Source organism: Fukomys damarensis, unplaced genomic scaffold (genome assembly GCF_012274545.1).
Source record: "Fukomys damarensis isolate Sample0158 unplaced genomic scaffold, DMR_v1.0_HiC HiC_scaffold_39, whole genome shotgun sequence".
NCBI classification, from domain to species: domain Eukaryota; kingdom Metazoa; phylum Chordata; class Mammalia; order Rodentia; family Bathyergidae; genus Fukomys; species Fukomys damarensis.
Genome location: NW_022900951.1, coordinates 66,142,401 through 66,166,302, shown reverse-complemented (window position 1 = coordinate 66,166,302; position 23,902 = coordinate 66,142,401). Strand labels below are relative to the sequence as shown.

At 35.8% G+C, this 23,902-nt stretch overlaps 1 protein-coding gene across 1 annotated transcript in view; it reads right to left on the bottom strand.

Annotated features, from left to right (window-relative positions):
- Apool (apolipoprotein O like) overlaps positions 1-22,153 on the bottom strand; it is an 82,259-nt gene extending 60,106 nt beyond the window's left edge. Inside the window, exon 1 of the mRNA XM_010612865.3 lies at positions 22,046-22,153. Within this exon, the coding sequence (XP_010611167.1) occupies positions 22,046-22,060 (15 nt within the window). The 5' untranslated portion in view covers positions 22,061-22,153. The remainder of the gene's footprint in view (positions 1-22,045) is intronic.
- Positions 22,154-23,902: the final 1,749 nt, after the last annotated feature.

Genomic DNA, 23,902 nt, shown 5'->3' with positions numbered 1-23,902 from the left:
CTAAATTATTGAGGCTGGTCTCAAACTTATGATCCTCTTACCTCAGCCTCCCAGTGTGCTGGAATTACAGACATGCTTTCACACCTGGCTTTTTTGTTTTAAAGTAATAAATATAAAACAGGAATTATTGAGAATATATATAAAATTCTTCACTCAATGTACCCCATGCAAGCCAAAAAGTTAGTGGTAGTCCTTATTTTCTACTGCTTAACTCATCCTGAGCCGCTTATTACACTTGAAGCTAGTCACTGGCCCCCAAGTAAACTGCTAAATCCCCGGAGACAGGGTCACAATATGCATTTGTTGACTGGAGATTAGTTTTCTGATATTGGTGAGACATTCTGCTAGATACAGAAATTTAAATGCCAATTGCATGAGCCAGGAACATTTGTAAATTTGTTTATCTTTCACCTCTGAAGAAATTTTGTTCATTAAATCTACATGTATATTTTAAAATGTCACTCTAGTAGAAGCAGCAAATGCTTTTGGCAGATTAGAATAGTTGCACTGTTATGAAAAACTAAGTATATTTCCTTTCACTTCTCTAGTCACCACATTATAACCTGTCCTCATTACATTCCAAACTATAATACTTGACCTTTGATCAATATAGTTCATAAAATTAGGCTTACTCCACTTACCTCAAGGAAAGGCTAACCATATTCTTTATATGTACGGTACTACTCATCTGTAGATGCTGGTGCCCTGGAATACACCCATGCAACAAGTATTGTACCCCGTGCAGATAGCCCAACACACTGAGATTTGTAAGAAAATTCAGTTGTACTTGCAATTCTGTAGGTATAAAGTGCTTCTCAATGTTTGGCTCAGAAACTTGGTAAATCTATCTCTAGAACCTAATTACCTGTGACAAGTAGAGAGTAGTCATCAAAATTCTAAACACCAGTTAGCAGCTTAATAGAACTTTGTATGTCTCAGTGTCTTTGTTTTTTTTTTGTAAAGATCTGAAAGATAACAGTGGTATCATAAAAATAAATGGAAAAGTTGGGCCCTAGTCTCAGCTCTGCTTCCAATTCATTGTGTGACCTCTTTCCTTCCTTTTATGCCTCAGACTGTCCACCTGTGGAAGGAAAATGTACTACAAAATGTCCAAATTTTCATCCAGTTATGGGAGTATATGACACTGAATTTTAGTGATAATTTCCAAGTATTTAATTTATAGCAGATAAGCTATTACTATGTTATTTCATTCAAAAACAAAAAGGATGCCCGTCATTACCAAATAATTATTTTATATTTGAACAATATTCCAGAATATATTGTGGTATTTTTTAATCACTTTAAACATTGAATATGAAGACTACAAAGGGAACCTCATAAATTTAGAATTTCATTTTTAAAAGCATAACTAAAACTTACTTCCCTTAATTTTAAAACTTCATCCTAAACCAGGCAAGGTGATGCAAGCATATAATGCCAGCCCCTGGGAAATGAGGCTGGAGGATTGCCATGAATTCCATGAAAGCCTGGGCTATATAGTGAGTTCAAAGCCAGTCAGACTCTGTTTCAAAAAACAAAACAAAAAAAGTACAGTCACCCACTTAATATTGATTAAATGCAGATCAAATGGGAAAATAAGTCACATACAAGGAATTTCCCATTTAGAATATCAAGCACTGCTATATCTAGGGAAAGGAGTACCTCTTTTCTTTTTTATAACGCCAACCAGTGAGTGTGCCTCAATTGTTCTCCATGTTGGCTCCTTCCTGCATTGGCTGCTTGAGTGCTGCCTCCTAGAGGACTGGCCCCTGGAAGGAACCTTGTCTAACTGACTACAAAACGTCCTAACTTACCTATCTACAATACTATGATTAGTGAAGGATAGTTGTTACATTTTGTACATATAGTGGTACCTTGCTTAATGAATGCATTTATCAGCGAAAAACATCTGGAAAAATTTTGTTTTTGTTTGCAAACTACATTGGGTGAAAAACACTAACTTGGCCATCTTCTCCACACAAACACAAATGTGGACCTCTGCTATATGTTAACATCTGAAATGTCAATGTTTATACTGTAATTCTAGATTTCTTTTCTATGGTTAATGGTAGTACATTATTTGATCTTATGTTACGCCAACATCCAATTTGTCTTGAACAATACCAGTGTTGCAGATTTGCTTGAAATTGCCAGGGTCACATAATTGTTGCTATTAATCAGTTTTCTTTATATGCCAATACCTGGATTATTCTGTGACATTAACAATACTGTTGTCCATGGCTGAAAAACAGTGTGTAAGGCCATTTGCACTGCATCTACTCCTTCCAAATTAACAAAGGTGGATAGATCTTAGGACACAGGCAAAGAACTCTAAGTAGCTAGCCCATAATGCCTCACTGAAAATTAAACTAAAGAGATTTTCAAACACAACATAGTCTTTCCACTATGTGCAACTACAAACCTAAACACACACACAAAAAAAAAGTATCAAAAGAAAAAAATAGAAAAATAAGAGACAAAGCAACAAACAACCTCCCAAAATTCCAAACTGCCCCAAAGCTGATCTTGGAGGGACTTAAGTGGAGGAAAACAAAAGCAAGACCTCCAATTGTTTGACAGGATAACACTGAAGATTTAAAAAACAGATCAGTAAATTCTCAAGGGCAGGGGATTTAGCTCAGTGGTGCTACCGCCTGCCTTGCAAGTGCAAGGACCAGAGTTCTATCCCGGTACCAAAATAAATGAATGAATGATTGATTGATATGCTAAGCAGAATGTAAGAAGATATAGCTAAAGAGATAATAGAAGCACTAAACAAAACAATCAGGAAGGTTACAAAAGCATACTAATAAAAGGCTAGCAGAGCTAAAAATAAAATGATGTAAAACAAGAATGATCTGTTTAGCAAAGAACTAGGAGTCCATGCAAAGTTCCAAACAGAAGTCTAGGAGATATAAAATAACACTGAAAGTATGGACAAGACTCATATCCCTCACAATTTACTAAACTAAAATCAAAATGGGTGAAAGACTTCAACATTTGAAAAGAAACACAATCTGCTGGGAGACAAACTATGCAAAATTCTCAAAAATATAGGTGCAGACAAAGATTTTCTGAACAAAACTTCAACTGCACAATACGGTAACATCAAGAATCAACAAATGGGATCACATTAAATTAAAAAGCTGCACAGCAAAGGAAACCACCAGCAGACTGAAGATATAACTTACAGAATGGGAAAAAAATTTCTGCTAGCTATCCACAGACAAAAAAAGTTAGATCCCCCAAATTTGAAGACCCAATCTAAAAATGGGCATCTGAAATGAACAGACATTTCTCAATGAAGAAATACAAATGTCTAATACATACATGTAAAAATGTTCAACATCACTGGTCATTTAAGAAATGCAAATTAAAACAACACTGAGATTCCATCTCACTCTAGAAAGAATGGCTACAATTGAGAAATCAACCAGTAACAAATGATGGTGAGACTGGGGGTGGAGGATGGGGAAGGAACCCTCCTTCACGGCTGGTAGGAGTGTAAACTAATACTACCATTATGGCAATGAGTAACCTACAACTAGGAATTTCAAAAGAAAACTAAAATCACAAATACTATTTGACCCAGCTATTCCCCTTCTAAGATATCTTCCTAAAAGAATTAAAGGTATCATACCAGATGTATTTATAACCAAATCTTAGAAACAGCTTATATGTCCATCTACAGATGAATGCATAAAGAAAATCTAGTATTTATACACAATGGGGTACTACTCTGCCAGGAAGGCAGACCTGAGTCATTTGTAGAATAATGGATGTACTTTGATACCATAATGTTAAGTGAGGTAAATCAGACATACAAAGTGAAATATTACATGGTTTCCGCTATATGAAAAACTCAGTATACAATAAAATGTGAAATGAATGACAGAAATTAAGAAAAAAGAGAGAAGCTATTGTAATCCAGCATAAACAATGTATCTAAAATTGTACCTTGATTTAGTATAATTGTTTTATGTGTTTTACAGGTTTTTTGGCCACTTACTGTAAAATTTTGAATCTGTATATAACATAATAAATGCTATTAGGATTTATAAGATAAGTGAATCTGATGCTAGCAAAAGAAAAGAGGGTGGAAGTGGAAAAAAGAATAGAGATGTGTTATGTACAAGTATGAATTTCCTACATTGAATGTAAACATGCACTGCAAACATGTACAAATAAAAATATAAAAAAGTATGGACAGCAGAAGTGACCGATGTGAGGACAGACTATCAGAATGAGAAGACAGGGATGTTTTCCAAGACCAATTATTTAGAGATATCTTAAAAATAACAGAACATAAAAAGTGGATCCAACAGCTGCTAGATGTCCAAACTAATGAAAGATTAAGTGGAATGAGTGAAATATCAGAAGACAGCACAAAAAGGACAGAAAGCCTGCTTAAAAAAATAATAGAGGACCAGGGAGTGCTTGCTTTGGCAGCACATACACTAAAGAAAGAGGGCTGAGGATTTCGCTCAGTGGTGCCATCGCCTCCCTCGCAAGCCCAAGGTACTGAGTTTAATCTCTGGTACCAAAAACAAAAACAAAAACAAAGGCAAATTTAAAAAAAAACGAAAGAAGAGAAGATTTTCTAAATATTGGAGAAAAAAAACATACAGATAAGTGAGGCATATAGAATTCCAAAAAGTCACAAACAAAAGAAAACCCAGCAATTCATAATATAGTCAAAATACCAGAAGCAAAACAAAAGGAAAGAATCTTGATGCCTATTAGAACATAGCAACAAATCACTTATGAAGGTAAACCCATCAGAATTACAGCAGTCTTTACAACACAAAGCTCAAAGGAAAGAAAAGCTTCCAGTGAACATTTTTACACTAAAATGATAACTTCAAACCCACCTTATATATCCTGCAAAAGTTTCCTTCAAAATTGGTAGAGAAATAGGTATTTCCATTACTTTCATAATTATCATAATCCTAGGGATTTGGAGTAAACAGATCACTCGTTCAATAAAATGTAATTTGTAGATATTTATAATTGAAGTTTATCCTTTTCTTTCCTTTTTAGCTACTTATACAAATTTTTCACATTCCAAATTTTTCACATTGCATTTCACATTTCATTTATCCAAGCACATAATGATCAAGGAAAAGAGTTGTTTATACTAATTTCTTCTAATTGTTCATCATCCCTTCACCTTTTTTTTTGAGACAGGGTCTCACTATGTAGTTGAGACTGACCTGGAACTCACTGTGCAGACCAGGCTCGTCTTGAGCACCCACAGTGATCCTCCTGCCTCAGCCTCCCAAGTGCTGGGATTACAGGCATGCACCACCATGCCCAACTGCTTCACCTTTTTATAACTGATAATATAATGACTGTTGACAGACTAATGGAATTTCCATAAATGTATTAATCTTTGACTTTTTCAAGAATGTGAACCAATTATTTCATATTTTTGCTCTGAAATTTCCAAATAGTCTTCAAAGGTAGCTGGTAGAAAACCCACTCTGGGTTCTCTCTCATAAACCTCATCTATTGCCAAGGTTTTAATGATCACCCATGTTATAGCTTGTATCTAGATGTCCCCTCAAAGGCTCCTGTGTTCATAGGGGGGCTTTTGGAAAGTGGTTCTATCTAGGGGGGTGCTGGAATTAAGGGTGTGATGCTGGGATTAAAGGGATGGATAAGGAAAACCCCACCCTGGGTGCTGTTGGCACCAACCAAAATGCTGGCTTGCTGCTGCTGCTGCTGCTGCTGCTGTTTCCCTTGCCCTGCTACTTTGCTGCCTTCTGTATGTCCTGCCACGAATGGGTTCTCCTCTGTGATACCCTTCTGCATGCCAATTTTCCTTGGAGCCAGCCTACTGCGGACTGATACTTCTATAAACTGTGAGGGGAAATAAACCTTTCCTCCGTTAACTTGTGGTATATATAATAAAAGTTTAAAAATATGCATAGCAATGTTAAATACAAAAGTCAGTAGCATAGTTATATAGGTGTTTAAGGAGCAAGTGCAATATAATCAAAATTGGAGGGGTACAAAGAAGGTTTAAGCTTCACTGGAAATGTTCACTGTATTACTGATATATTTTTATATATCTGCACCATTTTACAATAAAATTTAAAAATCATAAACCACTCTGAAATTTTTCAAGGGCTTCTTCCCACTGCCTTCAAAATAAAATTCCAACTTGTTTTGACATTCAACACTTGCCTCATCTGATTCAAGCTTATCTTGTATAAACCAGTACAAATTTAATTTTCTGATTCAGCCAGCCTAACTGAATTAAGTTCCTAGAATGTATCATAACAATGTTCAACCCAGAGCCATTGCTGCCAAGCTGACTCCTTCAATCCTGATCTAAATTCCAGCATTTAATCTATGATGCCTGACAGTACTATAATACATAAGTATCTCTTACTTAAATTGCTAAGGGTTTTGTATTTACTTTATGTTATATTTAAATATATATATTCTCATAGCATCCAATTCATATGGATATATCCTCTTTATCAACAAAACTGTAAGTTTCTTTAGAACAAAAACTTGAAGAACTTATTTGCATCCTTCCTGTACTGAATATGCAACAAATATTTTTAAACTGTTGAATAGAACTTGAGGGATTTTATAATGCTAGAATCCTTAGATAATTCAGTCTTAATGCAATAAAGAATTCTTTCATACAAGTTAATAGCAAAGTTATCCAATCTAGGACAAATCAACATCCTATCTTATAATGGTATTAAAGATACAATTTTAAAGAAAGTAAGTATATGCCTATTTTAAGCCAAAAAAAAAAACCCACACCAGTAAATACTATGATAGAAAACACAGCATAGACCAGAAGTATTTCCTTTACCAGCTTAGGTAGAGATTTTGGTTTTCTGGGCTATTTTTTCTTTTCAGGATGCCCCAATTATTCAAACAAAAACCCCTTCTTGCTTACAGAAATGTTACTGATTAATATGAAATAAAGGTTCAAATTTTAAGTTATTAGCAAGGGCTATTTTTAAAAGTAAACTTAAATGAAGTCTTGAAAAGGTGCATGGGTATATTTCACGTTTATATCCCCTTTATAGCTATTAACATCTAAATATTTATAATTAAAATAAATTTCCTTCTACATACATCTAAGCATAAATACTCAAATGTAAAATCTTACATAGTTTTTTCATATAATATATTCTTTCAAGAATCATTAAAGTATCTTTTGAACACTCTACCTTAAAAGCTTGAGTTACAAAAATGAATAAAGCAAGGCCTGTGTCTTTAAGGAATGTCTCAGTTAATTCAGAAAGAAAAACATAAATCTGTATACAATATACAGTTACAGGAAGTATAAAATACAGGCGTGCAATAGTGGGTACACAAAGAAGGAACTCATCTGTACTAGCTGCAGGGGAGCAGAGCCAAAAATTACTCACATTTTCAGCTTTTTCAAGGAATTGGAAAAAAATTCTCTATAAAGGACATGCATTAACCAAAGTAAAGAATAACTCCAAATGTAACCATATACTATTTTTGAACTGTTATTTAATTCATGTTTCTTCAACCAGAAGAAAGTTCTTAAAGTTGACAGGTCTAAAGCTTATTCAAAGTTTTATCTCATACGACAAATTTCCTTAAAATTTTATGGTACAGACAATGTACTATGTGTTATGGTATGTGGGATATAAATATGGTAAAACATTGTTTCTGCTTTTAAGGATTATATAATCTTCTAGGAAGAGAGTGAGACAAATATATTGCTAGAATAGAACAGTAAAAAGACATAACGGACTTCCAGTTCTGGAAAGAAAGATGGAGGTGCATTTTTCAATTTCTCACATTGAGTACAGTTCAACAACCTGAGAATTATATAGAAAACATGTCTATATGAAGACACTGAAAGATGCATAGAGAAAGACAGACTGAAGAGGGACTTCAGTACCAGAGGAGTGACATGACAGCTAAGTCCATGGCTTTTCTGTTTGCTTCCTGTATCTTGGGCTGGGAGCTGGAAACATCGACCACACTGAAATGGCAAAGACCCCTATGAAAGTCTGTTCTTTCTAGCCAAAAGTCCATTAAAGGAGCAGCCTAGCAAGACATTAAACTTGTATGAAACAACAGCACTCTACTATAGTGAAACACCAGAGATAAAATGAGGCAATACCCTCAACCTCCACGCCCTGTCTAGAACCTCCAATATAATGGTGAAGAAAAATGGTAGAGTAAACATTCTTGTCTTGTTCCAGATGTTAGGGAGAAAGCATTCATTCTTTCACCTTTAGTCGTGGGTTTTTTGGTACTGGAATCAAACTTGGGACCTTGCACTTGTGAGGCAGGTGGTGGAACCACTGAGCTAAATCTCCAGCCCAGTTGTGGGTTTTTTAAAAGATACAGTTTATCAGCTTGCGGAAATTGTCTTCTACTACTAGCTATTAGTTTTCTTTTAACCATTAAAGAGTGTTAAGGTTGTCAAATGCTTTTTTTCTATGTCTGCTGAGATGACTGTGTGTTTTTCTTCCATTATTCTATTAATATGATGTATTATGTTGACTGATACTAAACCAAGCTTGCAATCCCAGTTGGTCACAGTGTATAAACCTTTTTATATATTGGTTGATTTAGTTTGCTAGCAATTTGAGGTTTTTACATCTATATTCATAAGAGGTACTAGTCTGTACTTTTCTTGTGATGTTTTTGTCTGGTTTTGGCTTCAGGGTAATATGTGCCTCATAGATTGATTTAGTAAGTGTCCTCGCCTATACTTTTGGAAAAGTTGGTTATGTTTATATTAATTTTTTTAAAAAAATGATAGAATTCATCAGTCAAGCTGTTTGGAACTGGCTTTTCTCTGTGGGGATCATTAATTCAGTCTCCCTACTTGTTAAAATCAACTCAGATTTCCATTTCATTCTTGAGTCGATTTAGATAGTTAACATTTTTAGGAATTTATCTATTTCTTCTAGGTTATTGACTTTGTTGGTATACAATTATTCATAATATTCTCCTAAATTCTCTTATAAATTTATCTACTGTTGGTAGTAATATTCTTCTTTCATTCTCTTACTAATTTGACTCTTCTATCTTATCTTGGCCATTCTAATTGAAGATGTGTCATCACTGCTGAATTTTTCAAAGAATCAACTTCTGGTTTCACTGAATGTTTAATTATTTTAATATTATCTATTTTATTTATTGCTGGTCTAATCTTTGTTATTTCTTTTCTTCTACTTGCTTTGGGTTTAATCTATTCTTTTTCTATTTTCCTAAGGTGGGAGGTTAGGCTATGGATGTGAGATCTTTGTAATTTTAAAAAAATTATTAATATGTGTGTGATAACTAATTATGTTCATTTTGGGAAATTATTTTTTTAATATAGGCAGTTATAGCTGTCAGTTTCCTTGGAGGCGCTGGAAACTTAACTGCATAAATTTGGGAATGTTACATTTTCACTTCAGTTTACCTCAAAGTACTTTCTAATCTGTGATTTCTTTGAACATTTGGTTATTGAGTAATGTGTTATTTAATTTCCACTTCTTTGGGAATTTCTCAAATTTTCTTCTATTACTGGTTTCTAATTTCAACTCATTGTGGATACAGAACATATTTTGTATTAATTCAATCCTTTTTAATTTATTAAGATCTGTTCTAAAGTCATACATAAGATCTGATTACATAAGAATAAACTATACCTCAGAACACATAAACAAGGTAAAACATATGACAAATTGGAAAAAAATATCTGCAACATATTACAAAGGGTCAATAAAATGAAAGATGTGCTCTCTACTAGAGGGAATGCAAAATGGGGAGACTTATGGAGGGGAATTTATCAGTATCTTTTAAAAAATTTGCATTTTCCTTCTTACCTTTAACAAATTTAAAGCAACAGAACGCCAAACAATATCTACACAGGGGTATTCACTGCAGCAGGATGAGGGTAAATACGGAGCCTGACCCACGCTCCTCAAGTTGCAGCTCTGGCACAGCACTACGTAGCAACTACAGCACAATTCCTTGGGCTTTGCTTCATTCTGACAATAAGGTGACACTTGGTGATACAGAAAGGTGAGCTCTATGAAAGAAAGGCCCATGCCATCTTTCCTGCCACCCATACACACTGATTACATTGCCAAAGACTTTTGCAATACCTTTTCAAAATTTTCATGCATTCATAAGTCATATTAAAGAAGGAACAAAACCCATAAGAAAGCTCCTCTCTCCCTCCATCTCCCCCTGCATCCCAGATAGGCCAGGGCTACTGAGCAGTTCAGACATCTGCTCTCGAAAGGACAGAGGGGATGGCAAACACAAACACATACAAAGACAAGCTGGTTTAGGGACAGCACCTGGATCCTTTCCTGAGAAAATGAGATTTGAGATTGAGGACAGAGACAATATTTTGTTAACTTTGTGAAGAAAAAGCTAGGCAAAAGTGTTCAAGAGCTTGACTGTGTTTCAAATAAAGTTCCCTGTGGATAACTTGTCAAGAAACTTTCTAAAAATTTACGCTGTATTTTTATTTTATTATGATTCCAGGCTGCAATTTCCTTTTAATACTTTACTGTGCTCACAGAGGTAATGGGATAGCTCACATTTACTGGCTCTCACATAAATATTTATTTCTCTTCCTCTTCTTTAATAAAAAAATGGATTATAACATAATTATTCTCTCTAACTTTCTTTTCTCACTTAAAAGTTCTTCTGTAGTGGCACATGGGAATCCCGCATATTCTTTGTCATGGCAGCTCCCAGTGGGCACAGAGGGACTTGTATTGCATTTCCAGTTATTTTCTATTCCCTACAATGCAGCCATGAACTTCAATGTGAAAGGCATTTGTATTTCTGCTCATCTGTAAACTATAAAACTCCTAGCAGTAGAAGGAGCAAAGGATTAGCAGCCCTAATTTTTAAAAAATGTCGCTAATTTTCTTTCAAAGTCTTACCACTTAAGAGTCTTACTAGGGCCAGGGATTTAGCTCAGTGGTTCAGGCGCCTGCTTTGCAAGTGCAAGGACCTGAGTTTGATCCCCGATACCAGAAAGAAAAAAAAAAGAGTCTTACTTATTACCTCAACATTAGTTAAAAATAAAACATCTCACTCCATAAACAATGGCTACCTTCAAGAAATCAACCAATTACTAAAAATGCTGGGGAGGCTGTCGGGAAAAAGGAACTTTTCTCTATTGTTGGTGGTACTGTAAACTGACACAACCACTATGGAAAACAGTATGCAGATTTCTCAAAAAACTGAAAGTAGAAATTCCATTTCACCCAGCTATTCCCCTTCTAAGATACCTTCCCAAAAGAGTTAAAGACATCATACCACAGTGGTGTATGCATACCCATGTTTATAGCAGCAAAATTCATATTAGCCAAATCTTGGAAATAGCCTGTATTTCCATCAACAGATGAATGTCTAAAAAAAAAAAGTGGTATTTATACACAATGGAATACTCCTTTGCCAAAAAAAGGATAAACTTGAGTCATTTGTAGCAAAATGGATGCACCTTGAGACCGCAAAGTTAAGTGAAATAAATCAGACACACAATCTAAATATCACACGGTTTCTCTTATATGAAAAATAATATATATAAAAGTGTACCTTGACTTAGTACAATTATCTTATATGTTTTGTATGTTCTTTGGCCTATTAGTCTGGTTTTCAATTTATATATGTGATAATGTACTTTATATGGTGTTATAAGATAAATAAATGAATCTTATACTGGGGAAAAAAGGGGGTGGATGCCTGCCTTGCAAGCGCAAGGACCAGACTTCAATCCCTGTACCAAAAAAAAAGGGGGGAGGGGTCGAGGGGGGGAGAAGGGAACTGAAAATTGTTATGTACATGTACCAATCCTCTACAGTGAATGTAAACATGACGTACTGCAAAGTGTACTAAAAACGTGGAAAAAAAAATAAAACATCTGACACATGAAATGAAATGACATCCTTGCTATGTTCAATAATATCAAATTGTCCTATATTTCCAATATGCAAAGAAAAATAAGACATCTCATAACTGGTTCTGATTAGCATTTCTTCCACAGGAAAGACATGCATCATACTTCATGGATATTGATCACTTCTCTTTTTTATATGAACTAAATTTCCTACTCCTGTTTTTCCTTTCATTTGAAAATTGGAATGTCCTTTTTCTCATTGATTTGCAAATATCCTTTGCAGATAAAGGAAGTTAGCTCTTTTTGGTATTTGTAGAAAATAGTTTTTATGGGTTTGTTGTTTGGCACTTGAGAGGGATTTTCCAATGAAATTAATGTACTTTGTATGAAGTTATATTCATTAATCTTCCCTACGAAGTCTAGGTTTAATACTGTGCTTAGAGAAAATGATCTTTCTCACTCCAAAACTCTTTTAACTTAATCACTTTATTAAATTATTAGTGTAAATTTCTATGTTTAAATATTTGAATCATTTGAAGTTGATTTTGATATTGAAGTGAGAAAGCAACATTCTACTCTATGCTATTACCAAATAAACCTTGTAAAGCAAAATTGAGTGCATTTTGGCCTATTTTAAATTGCTTTTCTGTTCTTTTCCTTTTCTGTCCTTTCTTCTTTAAATATCAAATCTACTCATTACCACAGCAATGTAATAAATTCTGTTCCCTCTTCATCTCAACTTTGCCCCTCTCCACTTGAATTTTTCTGGCTACTTCCATAGGTTTATTTTATAGATAAGATGGATATTTTTTCATGTTGCCAAAAGAAAACTTGCTTGTATTTTAATTACCAGTGCATTAAATCATACCTACTTGTGGATAATGGACAATATTAAGATTCTACAATATTTAGACAATAAACAATATTAAATCTTCCCATGCCCAAAAAGTTTCCAGTGTGCTATCATAGATAACAATAATGTACTGTGCATTTCAAAAAGCTAGAAGTTTTTATATAAAGAAATATAAGATGAAGGTGTCAATGCTAGATACGTGATAATTTCATATCCTATTTCCTTTAGGTAAAGTCATCATGTCATGCCTTGGAGACCTGGCTTTGCCCTCTGTAAATGTCCTGAAGAAGCTCATGTTTTAGTAGGGGGGCCATTTGCTGTGTCAGTTCTACACACATCACTAAACAAAGATTCATAGATCTACTGCTGCTAGAAACACCTGCACCACAAGCACTGGCATTTCTGCCACTGTCTTAGTACATATGGGCTTCTAGTATTTTAGACAGCTAAGCTAGATAGAAATTAATATACAGTCGAGAGAGGGACTAGGCCATAAAGGAAGTCAGCATGAAAAAATAAAGATATCAGACTGTGGCTGGAGGCAAATCTGAAGAGAACCAGACCTCAGGATGGGAAAGCAATATCAAGGCCTGCATGCCTCCCTAGAAATAAGGAGCAACTTGAGTTTATACTGTAATTAGCACTAACTGGTTCAGTGGGCCCAGATAGGCAATAGATACATAAGTGGGTAACCAGAAGGTTTCCGACCCATACTCCCCTCCCTTTCCAAGAATTCCTTTGATCTTTCCAAGTGGCCTTGCTATGTGACTCATTTCCCCATTGGATCAATATTAGCTAAATGGCTATACTTGTAATCCTATAGGCTGATTGTAGTCTGACCCATGTTGTACCAATACTGTAATTCTGCTATATTACACCTGATAAAGGGCCTCAGTGACCACCCACTCAGACCCTTCCTGGCAAGCCACAGCTATTCTCCTTCCCCTTATTCCCAATTAAAACTCTCCTAATTTCTTCCATTAGTGTGTGAGTCTCACTCCTTGATGTTGTGAGACCACCCATAAACTTGGCACATCTAACATCCAACAGGTTGGTAGTTTTCATTTTCCTGTATCACTATAACGAAATACTTTAGGTTGGGTAGTTTATAAACAATAGAATTTATTGCTCACAGTTCTTGAGGTTGGAAAGCCCAAGATCAAGGCTCCAGCAGATTTGGACGCTTGGTTTCTGCTTCAAAGATAGCTTTTTCTTACAGTGTTTTATAAAGCAAAAGGGGCAAGGGAACTCCTTTCAATCTTTTTAATACGGGTACTAATCACATTCATAAGAGCAGGCTAGAAAAGATGACTGTTCATTCAAATATACACACAACCAAGAAGAACCATCAGAAAATTTAAAAAGCAAGCAAATATGACACCACCAAAAGAACACACTAACTTGCAAATGACTTCAAAGAAATGATCTATGTGTTACCTGAAAAATAATTCAAAATAACTATTTTTAAAGAAGTTCAGTGAGATACAAGAGAACACAGTTGATAGCTCAACAAACTCAGGAAAACAATAAATGGACAAAATGTTTAAAGACTTTCAGAAATTTCTGGAAGTGAAGAATATAATAAAATAAAATGAAATATACAACAAAAAAACTTTTAATAGCAGCCCTGATCAAGTAAAAGAACCTGTGAATTTGAACACACTTATGAAATTATATAGCCAAGAAAGAATGAAAAAAACTGAAGAAAGCCTGCAAGACATATGGAACACCATCAACTGAACCAATATTTACATTATGGGATGAACATTCATTGCGGGATGAATTTAACAGTATATCAAAAAACCCATACACCATGATCAAATGGGATTTATCTCAGGAATACAAAGATAGTTCAACATGTACAAATCAATAAACATACCACATTGATAGAATGAAGGACAAAAACCCATATGATCATATTAATAAATGATTTGATAAAACTCACATCCCTTTATAATAAAAAGCTCTCAACAAATTAGGTATACAAACTAGGCATACCTCAACATAATAAAGAACAACTGCAAGCCTTATACAGAATCACTGAAGACCCTAAATAGCCAAAGGAATCTTGACAAGGAACAAAAGTAGAAACATACTTTCTAATATCATCAAATTGTATTACAAAGCTACAGCAATCAAAACAGTATGATGGTGGCACAAAAAGAGACACAGACCACTGAAACACAATCGTGAGCGCAGAAATAAATCCAAACATACACAGTTAACTAAGAATACCAATGGGTAACACAGTCTCTTCAATAAATGGTGCTGGAAAAACTGAATATCTATGTGAAAAAAAATGAAGTTATTACATCATATACAAAATTTAATTCAAAGTGGATCAACTTAAATGTATCTAACATTATACACAAAAGCAAATAAAAAATAGGTCAAAGACCTAAATGTAAGATTGAAAACATAAGGAAAAAACCTCTTACATGGTTCAGGCAAAGATTTTTGGAAATAACACTGAAAGCAAAGCAATAAAAGCAAAAGAAAAGGAGAAAGAAACTATATCAAACCTAAAACCATTTGTTCTGCACAAAGTAAACAATCAACAAAAGGTTGGAAAAACAACCTAAAGAATAGGAAAAAGTAACTCCAAACAATTTATCTGACAAAAAGTTAATATCGAAATACATAAGGAATCCACATAAACCAATAGAAAACAAACAAGAAAAAATAATCTGATTAAAAAATGAGCAAAGGACTTAACTAGCATTTTTCCAAGGAAGACATATAAATGGCCAACAGGTACATGGAAAAGTTTTCTGCATCACTAATAATTATGAAAACATATATTAAATCCATAAGGTATCACTTTACACCTGAGAAAAAGCTGTTATCTGAAATGCTAAATTTATGAAAAGAAACTCTTGCATACTGTTAATGGGACTGTAAATTGGTACAGCCGTTATAGAAAACAGTATTAAAGACTCCTCAGAAAGTTGAAAATAGTATTACTGCATGACCCAGCAATCCCACTAATGAGTATATTTCCAAAGACAATGAAATCAGCAACACTCAAAGGTATCTGTACTCCCATGATAATGGTAGTATTATTGAAAATAGCTAAGGAACAGAAAAAAAAATCTAAGTATCTACAGATAGACAAATGGATAATAAAACTATGGTGTACACACACACTGAAATATAATTCAGCCATGTAAAGAGGAAATCCTGCCATTTTTGACAGCATAGCTGAACTCTGAGGGCATTATTCTAAGATAAATAAATCAGAGAAAGATAAAAACTGTATAATTTCACTTATATGTGAAACCTAAAGTAGTTGAACTCATAGAAATAAAGTAGCATGGCAGTTATGGGGATGGGAGGAGATGCTGGTCAAAGAATTCAAACACCCAGCGTGGTGAAGCACACCTGTAATCCTAGCACTCAGAAGGCTGAGGCAGGAGGATTGCTGAGTATTCAAGGCCAGCCTGACCTATAGTGAGTTCAAGGCCAGCTTGGACTAAATACTGAGGCCCTGTCTCAAATAAATAAATATAAACATACATATATACATACATACAAAACAAAAAACCCAAAGTACTGTATACAAACTTTCAGCAATAAAATGAGTAAGTTTAAGGGATCTAATATACTGCATGGTCAAGTGATACCTGTAAACCAACTTGACTGAGATAATCATTTCACAAAATATATGTACATAAAAGTATCATATTTTATACCTTAAGATCACTTTTTTTGATAACGGAGATCAAACTCAGGACCTTGAGCTTGTAAAATAGGCACGGTGCCACTGAGCTAAATCCCTGGCCTCAAGATAACAAAATTTTATTTGATAATTACAAAAAAAGCCAGGGGAAGAAGAAAGGAAAAAATATATAATCTCAAAGAGTCAGGAACACCAATACCATGGACATACTCTGAATTTATCACTACCCATAATGGCTAAAATAAAAAACTGAGCAAGATTTTCTCTGGCTACAACCTCTATCACTGCAGCTCTGATTTGCTTACTGATACACTTCTATTTTTCGCGGTAATAAAATTACCTACCTCAAAGACTTCTGTGAGAATGAAATGAAATAATATGCATCAATAGGTTAGTACAATGCCTGAATCATAGGAAGTGCTCAATAAATGGAAGCCACATGTTCATATTAGTTATTCCAGTATGAACAAATTCTTTCAGAACCCAAATTTTCCTTGAACTCACTCCTCTTGGCAATAAACAAATGTGACTTTTGTTTGACACTACTACACTTCTCCCGGTCCTTTTAACGAAGGTAAGCCCTCTAGTTATTTTCCTTGATTCAAGACAGGAGGAGAGATCATCACAGTCCTTGCTCCTAAAGACTAATTCCATACCAGTGCTTCACTATCACATTTGTTCAACAAGCTCTTATATTTCAAGATGTGTATTAACTATTTTCACCATCATGTACTAACTTTCAAGACTGTTCTCTCTGTCTTACACTCCTTATTAGTGAACTCTGAGGCTTCAAAATTAATACAGAATGAACTATGGATTCCTTGACTCCCTAGAGCTCCAGGAATCAATCTCTGTCTGTCTCTGTTTTTCTTCCTCTCTCCTCTCCTCTTCTCTTTTCTCTTCTCTCTCCTCTCCCTCCCTCCTCTTCCTTTCTTTCTCTTTCTCCCTCCCTCCCTATACTGACATACTAGGCAAAAGTTCTACCACTGACCTACATCCCCAGACCAACCTTAGCAACTTCTACTGTAACTACCTTACACTTCACCCTGTAATCTTTAGAAATTATTTCACTTCCAAGAGTCTAAATGCTTGTAAATTCCCCTTAGTAAAACTGAATGCCATTTCATCTTTCCTAATCTCTTGAAATTGTTTCTTCTTTCTCACTATTCCTGACAGTCTCCTAGTACACTAGGCCGTCCTTTCCATTCTCTGTCTCCTTATCCAGTATGAACAACTATTTGGATAAATTCCCTAGATCTATCATTCCCACCTAGTCAACACTCAGCACATGAGCACCTCCACTGACTCCCTTTCTTCTTTCAGGCTGTAAGCACTTTTGGGAAGAGTGATAGTGGGAGATATAACATCAGCTGGGAATTTGTTTTTCAGCAATTATTTTATTCAATATCCAATGATGCCTTATTGAAGTTCCTACAACGCCCTTGTCCAACCTTTTTCTTTCCTAACCCCCTAAAGCCACATTCTACTTTCCCTCACTAGGCAGATGCCATTATACTGAGAAGACACAGGCATCCAATGTGAGCTCTTTCAGTATCCCTCTTCTGTTTTTCAAAATCTTTCTGTACCTTTTTCATCTTCCACCCACCAACTCTGGCCTCCAAAGCCAACCGTGTTTCTTTTTTATCAAAGCTAATCTCTCTGCTTGTCCTCTTGATTTTACCACCTCTTTATTATATATGGTTAACTGTTTAGGGCTGGGGATTTAGCTCAGTGTTGCCGCTACCTGCCTCACAAGTGCAAGTGCAAGTTCCCAAATTCAAACCCCGGTACAAAAAAGAGCTCAAATTCTGTGGTTAAGAGTCCAGAACCTAGGCCCAGATCATGTGACTTGAGTTCCAGCTGTACCACTTACTACTGTGTGTCTTTGGGCAAGTAACTCAACCTTCTAGGTGTTGGTTTCCTTACCTATAAAGACTTGATTAGTAACCGAATCTATTCATTGCACCACTGTGAAAAGTAAATGAAGAATTTCATATACAGCACTTAGTGAAACACTTAACTCATAGTAAATGCTCAATAGCACACACTAGGTGTGATTACTATTATCTTTCTCTCTATACTAGCTCTTGGTACATTTTCCCTTGTCTTTAAACTTGCTCATCTCCTTTTTTTAATTCACTGAATTTATCAGTATAATTTAGGTGTACATTATGATCACATTCATCATACAGAATTTGTACCCGTACATGATATTATCTTGGTTATTTTTTTCCCATTCCCCCTCCCTCCCTTCCACCCCTCCACCCCTCCCTATTTACAGCTTTGCTTCCATTATTTCCTTCTTTTCTTGTTTTTTTCTTTCCCTTTTTTCCTTTCCCTTGCCCCTCTCCTAGTTCCTCTCCCCCTTTGAACACTTTCTTCCTATTTCACCATATCTATTATACACTTTAGTCTTCATTTACACTTTGTTTCTCAACCAGAGAAACAATTCGATATTTACAGTGTGTACTATTTATTTCACTTGAGTATGATCTCAAGGTGCATCCATTTAGCTATAAAAGATTCTAGTTTATCTTTCTTCCTGGCTGAGTAGTACTTCATTTTATTAAAAAAAAATCTTTATCCAATGACCAGTTCATGGGTATTTGGGCTATTTTCCAAGATCTAGCTATTAATATAGGTGATTGTATATCATTTTGGTATGATGCTTTTAATCCACAAACTTTTCAATCTCTTTAAAGAAGATGATGTACACCAATAAGCTATTAGAAAGCCCTTAAACAAGGAAGGTAAGAAACCCAGGACCAAAGCACCCAAGATTGTGCATCTTATTAATTCACATGTCAACAAAAATGCCATCATATTGCTCTGAAGAAGCAGCATACCAAGAAAAACAAGGAAGAGGATACAGAATATGCCAAACTTTTGGCCAAGAAAATGAAGAAAGCCAAAGAAAAATGCCAGGAACAAATTGGCAAGAGGCACAGAATATCCTCTCTGAGATCTTCTACTTCCAAGTCTGAGTCTAGTGAAAACTAAGAATATTTAAGTAACAAATAAGTTAGATCTGACCTCAAAACAAAAATGTCAGTTTTTAAATTAAGACTTTTTTTCTATAACTCACTACCTCACCCCAAGTCTTTTCCCCCTTTCACCACTAAACTTCTCTGAAGAATATGTCTCCTTTCCCAAGAAAGCAAAGAATCATCGAAAGACTTTCCAGTCAAATACACCTATGAACGAGTCCCACTCTTCCAATAGCAACTGTATATGACTCCAATCAAGAATTTTTTCTAAGTCTCAGTTTCTTAAATCTGTAAAATACTACTCCATACCTTAAGGTATTAAGTGTCAAATTGAAAATACTATATGTAAAACAATAGCCAAAGTAGGTGCTAATGAGCCCGCGCTCTCTTGCGCACGCTCCCTCTCTCTCTCTCTCTCTCTCTCTCTCTCTCTTTTTTTTTTTGATACAAGGGATCAAACTATCAAACTCCAGACCTTGAGTTTGGGAGGTAGACGCTGGCACCACTGAGCTAAATCCCCCGTCCTCTCCATCTCTTATTCTTTCTTTAGTCTCTTATAATCTAAGATCTTTATTACTGTACTTATGCTTCTTTATATCACTTCAGCTTTTATTAACATTATAACAGTGAGCAGTTTAACTTCTCTAAACTGCAGTTTTCCATCTTTCACTAAATGTTTGCTATATACAGTTGTCTTTTTCGTTTGTTTGTTTGTTTTTTGCGACAGCGTCTCACTATGTAGTTGAGACTGACCTGGAACTCGCTATGTAGCCCAGGCTGGTCTCGAACTCGTGGTGATCCTCCTGCCTCAGCCTCCCGAGTGCTGGGATTACAGGCGCGAGCCCCCATGCCCGGCCTTACAGTTGTCTAATTAATAAGTGAATTACCATCTATAAAGTGTTCAGCATAATGCCTGGCTACAATACCCACTTAATGGTCAAATCAAGATTTCTCAAAAAATAAACAAAGGGCTGGGGAGGGGATGTAGTTCAGTGGGTTCAACTTTAAAAACTTAGTACTTTAAAAACAAACAAGAAAGACTTCAACTCTCTCTGGTAGGCTTCACTAATAACACATCGTTCTAATTTGCATTTAACCACTGACCATTTCTTCTGTCTGCATTTGCTCAGGAAGCTTTTCTTCTCCTTAAAACAGGGTGTGAGCTCTTTCTTTTGAACTTCACTGGATGTAAGGCACTTCTCTTATTCTTCATTAACAGTCGTCTGTATTATTTGTTGCATAAAATTTAATCTCTTTTAGCCTCACTGCTGAGCACTTATTTCTTCATGTAAAATTTTTGACTTCCCAATGTAAGTCAGGCCTGTGCTAGCTATTAAGGATACAAAGATTAACATGTTATAATTTCTGTCCTCAAAAAGCTTTTTAAAATGGTAAAAGTACAGTATATACCATTAGCAGTGAAAGAAATACTATCCAAAGATTATGCCCAGAGTTCTCTGGGAGCAAGAAGGAGAGACACAGTATTTAAATTAGCCCGGTGAGTCCAGGGGCACTCCCTTGCAAAGCTATTTTTGGGCTTGTTCATTGCGGAGGCTCTACACAAATATCTGTTAGATGAACAAAGTATGAATAAAAAGCAACTAGATAAAGATGGGAAAGGGCACTTTGGGCACAAGAGAAAGATCACGTAAAAAGGCCTTGAGGGGTGAAGCAAGTAGATCAGTACTGAACATTCCTGAGTGACAGAAGGTGAAGCTAGAGTCAAGGCAGGTTGGGATAATACTGTTAATCTGACCGAGGACAGATAATGCAATACAGATCAATGCTTTGAAGTAAAGGATGTGCAAAATCAGATTTACATTTTGGTATAAGTACTCGGACGGCAAATGGGAAAATGGATTCCATGAGAGGCAAGCTAGTGATAGAGTCCAGTTAGAAGGGTGCTATAATACTTGAGATAAAGTGTGAGCGCCAAAACCATACCAATGAAATGAAAAAGGCGAGTCATGACGGATACTGAACCTACTTAAGATCAACTCCGGCTGAAATGAATTATGCACACTGGTATCTCCTCCAAGCCTAGCAAAACATTTTACACTAAAAAGGAGCTATGTAAATATATAGAGAGAGGCTCTTGTTATTGAAATCTACTTAGAGAACTGCAGCAAGCAGCCAGCTGAGTCACTTCCGGTACACGGATTCTTACGGAAAAGCAAATTTCTCATTATAAAGTTCAAAAGTTACAGATTATTCGAACACTGAGAGTAGCAACACTAAGCATAAACCAGAAGAGATTGAGGACGTCTCTATCCTGGACTGTCACTCAAATGTTTGAACAAAGGTCAAGAAGCCGAGACAAATGCCAAAGATCCTTTTGCCTTTGTTGCAGCAGCTCATTTCCTGAACGGCCATTTTCACCAGCGTTTCCCAGGTTTGCACCTAGTCACAGTAATAAACAGTCTCCCACAGGGGGCTAAGGAGAGAGCAGCGTCCCAGGCTGAGATAACTGTAAAGGGAGGCGGGTATCTTGAGACTTCAAAGGTTAATGGTTTCAATTATTTTACAACCTTGTCTCCACCTTCCACTTCTTCTGGTGCTCCTTTGAAAAGTTAGGAGGATCCTTTCTACAGATACTGGAACCCTAAGGGCACCGAAACAACAACAAAACCCCCAAAACACTGTTTGTTTTCACTTACTCTAAAGGGCGCCATCTCTTTGACCCTCTCCGACCAATTTTTCTTACGGAGACCGCACAGGGACAAAACTGTTCTTTACTTCGCTCACTGCAGCCACACCCCCTCATGTTTCTAGCTCTCGCCGTTTCTCCGCCCTCCTATAGTCGCGGGAGTCCCGGCTGCAGTTAGCTAGTCATTTGTGTTCCGCGAAAATGGTTTAAATTTGCCCTTTTGATTTACCCTGCCTGTCCCGGATAAATCTTTTCACAATGTTTTCCATAGTTTGGTCGAAAGTTGTTTCCTTGGGTAACGAACTTTTCATTGTTTGTTTGTTTTAGGCATATGTGAAGTGTCTAGACAAATTAAAACCCGAGTTCAAATCTATTTAAAAATAACTGCGCAGTTACAAGAACGTGTTACTTCTGCCATACATGGACAAAGTCATTTATTCGTCCTAAAACCGTCACTTAGCACCAACTTTATGCCGGGCAGTTGTTCGATATAAAAACAAAAAGTATTCCTTTTCTCACGGAGTTTATGGCTTCCGGAGAAAAACAGAGACAAATATTGCAAAGGGCCAAATGCTATAAAAGAAAAGAAAACCGTAGGTAGGGATTTGTTTATGTGGATTAGGTAAAGCCTGATAAGGTGATTTGAAGGACTTGAGGGAAGAGTATTCCAAGCACCAGGAATAGCAGATTGATTTAAATTCTCTGCAATGAATGGCTCGATTGAAATTCCCTTTTGCAGAGAGATCGACCTCCCTGCTTCCTATTATCTGTCTTTTATTTTGCTCTTTATACTTTGGGTTTCTTTAGGAGGGAGAGGGGGAGCAGAGGAGGAGGGGAGGAAAAAAGAATTGGTATATGTACATCTATCAACTCCCAGCGATTAATATAATCATTACATATTTCAAACCTACACTACAAAAAATTAAAATAAATGAAAAAAATAAGAGTGAAAAAACACATTACATAGGGACTCTTTGTGACGCTACAAGGAATTTGGATTTTATTCTAAATAAGAAAGTCAAAGGATTTTGAACAAAAGTGTGGCTTCATTAAGTTAATTTAAAAAGTATAATTTTGGTGCTGTCTGAAAAATAGACTGAAGGTAGGTGCAATATTCTCAACAGGGGCAAGGTCTCCCAAAGCTCTCCTGTGAATAATTCTGCGAAAAAAATATTCAAAATGTGTCCAATATTTTCTATTGTCATTTACTCATTCAACAGATATTTATCAAATGTAAACTGCATATCAGGCATTAATGGAGTAACTTGCATGTTTGATACTCGAAGCACATCTTTTTTTAACAGAACCTCCTCTATATGACAAAATTATTTCTGGAGAGTAGATTTTGCCTATCCGGGCTTCATAAAATTTATACCAATAAAAAATCAAAGATATGCATTTTAAAAAGAGAAACAAAATCACTTTATTTGGAAGGAGAGAAATGAGATCTCTACCTGGTGAGAGTAAGGTAGGGAATCCAGAGCCAATACTCCAGGGTCTTTGTTCTTAGCCCCTTATATTATGACAACAAAGGGATCCTCCCCCTTGACAGTTGCTATAACTTGAATGAATATTTTGGTCTCTGAGACCCCTGATTTGGCCACAGTCCTCTCCATTGCCTACGTGTAATGGAGCTTCTTGAGAAAATTCCTTTGACCTTCTTTGTTCAGCCAAGGTGTTTATCTCTGAAATTTATAGCACCGCCTTACATTCAAAGCCGTGTTAGCAATTAGTAAAATGATACAGGAGGCCGGGGATTTGAGCAAAGCACAAGGACCCAAGTTTGATCCCTGGTACAAAAAAAAAAAGAAAGAAAGAAAGTAAAAGGGATACAGGTACATTTTTGTGTAGTAACACGGTGTAAGAT